The 4,408-nt window shown below is 44.0% G+C and overlaps 1 protein-coding gene across 1 annotated transcript in view; it reads left to right on the forward strand.

The window, feature by feature from the left end:
• Positions 1-4,408, forward strand: part of LOC145653124 (uncharacterized) — a 5,552-nt gene extending 1,144 nt beyond the window's left edge. The window contains exon 2 of the mRNA XM_081705872.1: positions 547-4,408. Within this exon, the coding sequence (XP_081561998.1) occupies positions 889-1,437 (549 nt within the window). The 5' untranslated portion in view covers positions 547-888 and the 3' untranslated portion in view covers positions 1,438-4,408. The remainder of the gene's footprint in view (positions 1-546) is intronic.

Consider the following 4,408-nt stretch of genomic DNA (forward strand, 5'->3'; position numbering starts at 1 on the left):
GGGTCGAATCCTTCGTATGTTACAAAGGAGGAATCTGCAAGACCGGGTTAGATTAGGAACATGAGTTGAGAAGGACAACTTGTTGTCCAAAGTTATGCTCAGGCTACAGGCAGCTTCGGATGGTGATACCAGGGAGTTCTCAAAGGAAACAGTAAGGTCGTGGTAAGGGTTGGGAGTACCTGGGATTAACAGAAGCTCAGTTTTACTGGGGTTGAGCTTCAAGTGGTGGGCTGTCATCCATGACGTGATGTCAGTCAAGCAAAGTGACCATCTCCAAAGTGACCAAAAACCTCTCCAAATGCACACAAAGTCATCAGTCACTATACATCACGTGTGCAGGATTTATTTGATAAAACATCACAACAATGTCCAACAACTTACTAAAAGTTAATATTAGCTTCATAGTTTCATTGTTAAAGACTAAACAATATTAGCATCATTGCTATTAGGCGAAAAGGTTATGCTGGGCAAAATACTGTAATATTGTAAATGCTGCAATACTGTAAAGAAATAATATGCTTTCTCATTTCTTATCTGATTGGAAAGTTAAGATTACTGGGCTTGAACACCTCCCTCTGCAACTGGATCCTGGATTTCTTGACTGGTAGACCTCAGTCAGTCCGGATTGGGAGCAGCACTTCCAACACCACCACACTGAGTACTGGTGCTCCCCAGGGCAGCATACTCAGCCCTCTCCTGTTCACACTGCTGACTCATGATTGTGCAGTAATGCACAGTTCGAATCACATCATCAAGTTCAGTGATGACACGACCGTGGTGGGTCTCATCAACAAGGAAAATGAGTCAGCATAAAGAGATGAGGTGCGAGAACTGGAGAGCTGGTGTAAGGTCAACAACCTGTATCTGAATGTTGACAAGACAAAAGAAATGGTTGTTGACTTCAGAAGAGCAAGGCGAGATCACTGCCCGCTTGCCATCAACGGCTCCTCAGTGGAGATCGTCAAGAACATCAAGTTCCTTGGTGTTCACTTAGTGGAGAACCTCACCTGGACCCTGAACACCAGTTCCATCACCAAGAGAGCCCAGCAACATCTTTACTTCCTTCGGAAGCTGAGGAAAGCCCATCTCCCATCACCCATCCTCACTACCTTCTATAGAGGTACTATAGAGAGCATCCTGAGCAGCTGCATCACTACCTGGTTTGGGAACTGCACCGCCTTTGACCACAAGACCCTCCAGAGAATAGGGAGAACAGCTAAGAAGATCATTGGGGTCTCTCTTCCCTCCATCACGAACATCTACACAACACACTGCATCCGGAAAGCCACCAACATTGTGAAAGACCCCACACACCCCTCACATGAACTGTTCACCCTTTTGCCATCTGGAAGAAGATACCACAGCATCCGGTCCCGCACCTCCAGACTGTGCAACAGCTTCTTCCCAGAAGCCATTATACTCCTGAACTCTGGCTAACTCCAATCCCAATTCAGATTCCAAAAATGGGCACTTTATACAAACACACATACACACATGCTTATACACACACACACACACACACACACATACACACATACATACATACATATCCATATCCACTCACACATTGTTTTGCATCGGACTAGTACTGAAGTCAAACCTCACACAAATTACCTATGCATTCCTGTTGCATCAGTGGTTCCCACTACAGGAAGAACTAATGATTGTGGTTTCTCTGGAAGCATTGGAGGATATGCTTCTCTTAATATTTGAATGCAGTCTGATATAATAGCTGTTCTCCAATATCCAGAGGTTGAACAAACTTGGGCTTTGGCAGTCTTTGTCCCATAAGGACCTGTTTTGTTGAACGTACCTCTCCCCCAACCCGTAACATCATTATTCTTTGCCCTCCCCTACTGCCCCCTGTTGATATTGAGACATATGCCAATCAGTACACAGATCTATGTGACCAGACCCAAGAATTTTTGGGAAATTGTGTTGTGACCTATACTGATATAAGGAATGTTGTACAACTTTGCACTGGATGCTTATAATGTTCTTAATAATGGTGGCCCCAATCTGGATGACCCTATAATTCTGCATGCTGCTTGCTGTAACTTTAATAGTGCTCTCTCTCATGTCTTTAAAACTGCCATCCCTATCATCCAGTCCTGCACTGACTTTTGTAGTTGTAGACATTGTGCTCAGGAACAGTCTGATATCTCCAACTCTAAGGTGCCAAATCTAAGGTACACCAGGTATCAGCTGTAGAACCTGTTTGTAATACCCAAAAGTGTAAAGCTAAGAACATTTGCCAGGGGAGCATTCCCTTGGTACCGACCCTCATATATGTGGACCACTGGACTTGCAATTGACCTCAAAAAAGCTCACGTCCGTGTGTCCAGTACTCCAGACATTACTGAACTTTTTCAGTAGCTGTAGGATTTGCTACAGGACTCAACCCTGTGATTTTTCAGCTGGTTCTCATGTCATTTCTCTTATTGTGTTTCATGAAGTTTGGCTTTTGGTTTTGTTTTCCTGTTTGTACAATTGAGATCTGTATAAACATTGTTTGTTTTTGTTATCGAAACCATCACACACTAATTCTGCCTTTGCCTATGTCTCCATGTGAAATCTACCATCATGTCAGGGCTATGTTCTGTTCTGTTCTCACTTGGACCCTCGGTGGGGGCTCCCTGGTTGCACATAGCATCAAGTGGACAGAGGAGACGGACAAGAGCTTTTTCCACCACCTTGCTGTGTTGCAGCTTGTCCATATTCATTCTTATGCTGGTCCTCACACTTACATTGCTATGGTCTCTCAGTACAACCTCCTCTGATTTTGGGGCCATGAGATACTACTCACCCTTCTCCAGCTCTAAGGCAGGTCAGCTCCCCTGCTTCTTGGCCCTGGAATGTGCTGAGTGGGCTCTGGGTGACATTGAAATCATTGTCAGATATAAAAACGTTATTCTGCACACTTCCCACAAGATTTTACACCTTCTGACTCAAAAGACTCTGAAATCTATCGACTCTCAATGTAGAAAAAAATTGCCCTACTTTACCCTGCTCTCAGCATGGTCACTGACAACTGCATCAACCCTGCACAACAATTGTTGACTTAGGCTGAGCCACATGACTGTGCTGACTGCATCATGTCCGAGAAGGGCCATGACCTTGCTGACATACTAATGCCCAACTCTACACTATTGTTCATTGACAACATGCACTCTGGGGTGCACTGCACTGGTTGGGATGTTTTTCACTTTGATGGCTGTTCACAGTCTCTGCCTCTGTCTGCCTTTCCACTGGTGGTGCTCAATGTTGGAACTACATGCTATGTGTGCTGCTTAACAGCACTGTTCTTCTTCTATCCTCTGCTGAATTATTTATACAGACATTGCATATGCCTTCCATATGATTTATTCTTATACCTCTGCTTCTAAGGTCTCCCCTCCTACTCACTCCTCTGTTCATGTTCTTTCCCCTCTATTTTTCTGATGACATACCATACGGCAAGGAATTGTCTGCAGTCCTGTCAAGTGAGGGGGTGTGGGGAAGTTCTAGGTCAAGATGGGGGACCCGCTCTAATTTTTCTGCCTTCTATATTGCACCCTAGCCTGATTGAAATGTATTGTGGCATGGTCCACCATGGGGTACAGAAGACAGGATATGCTCAAGTTTCCATGGGTATGGCCTGATGTGGAAACTGAAGTATGAGAGTGAATCAGGAGCTGCATCACTTCCCTAAAATCTAAACTGAGAATAGGATGGGAGAAAATCCCTATAGGTCATGCTCCCTGTCCTTGTTCGTTTATTCACCTCCAAATGAACATTCTGTTACACAATGTTAAAGAATTTCAATGGGTACTTGTGCTGCTGTACAAATTCTTTCAGTAGGTATACGCCTTCCCTATGCAAAAGACCATGGTAAGAAAGGTCGCCCGAGTTCTAGTAACATTTATGAGTCACTGGACAACAGTCACAATACCCACTTTACTGGGCAGGTGTTGAAACAGGGCATGAAAATGTTAGAAGTCAAACAATGATTCTATATTTCTTACCATCTTCAGTCAAGTGGCTTGGTGTAATCAGAGAATAAATCTATCAAAATACTTGTTTTTACAGTGGTCATTTTTGCATAGGCACAACAATTGGGCTGAACACTGGGGTGTATGAGCATATCCCCTCACTTCTGCAGGGATCTCCCGCATTTGGCACATGCCCCTGCCCTTTGACACTATTTATGAGCATTCCCTCAGGTCCCGTCACTGACCTGTTGACTGATTATCTGTACTAATTTATGAAATGCTTTTGAGACATTAATTTCTTTGCCCTAACTTCTGATGCTACGAAAGATGGTAACTCACATTACAGTTTAAATCCCCATAAGACTGTGAACCCAGGAAACCAGGTGCTAGTAGGAAAGAATGAATTACGATCTTATATGGCCATAGACGGTTCTACT

This window comes from Electrophorus electricus, chromosome 22 (assembly GCF_041902795.1).
Source record: "Electrophorus electricus isolate QZ-2024a chromosome 22, ASM4190279v1, whole genome shotgun sequence".
Lineage (NCBI taxonomy): Eukaryota > Metazoa > Chordata > Actinopteri > Gymnotiformes > Gymnotidae > Electrophorus > Electrophorus electricus.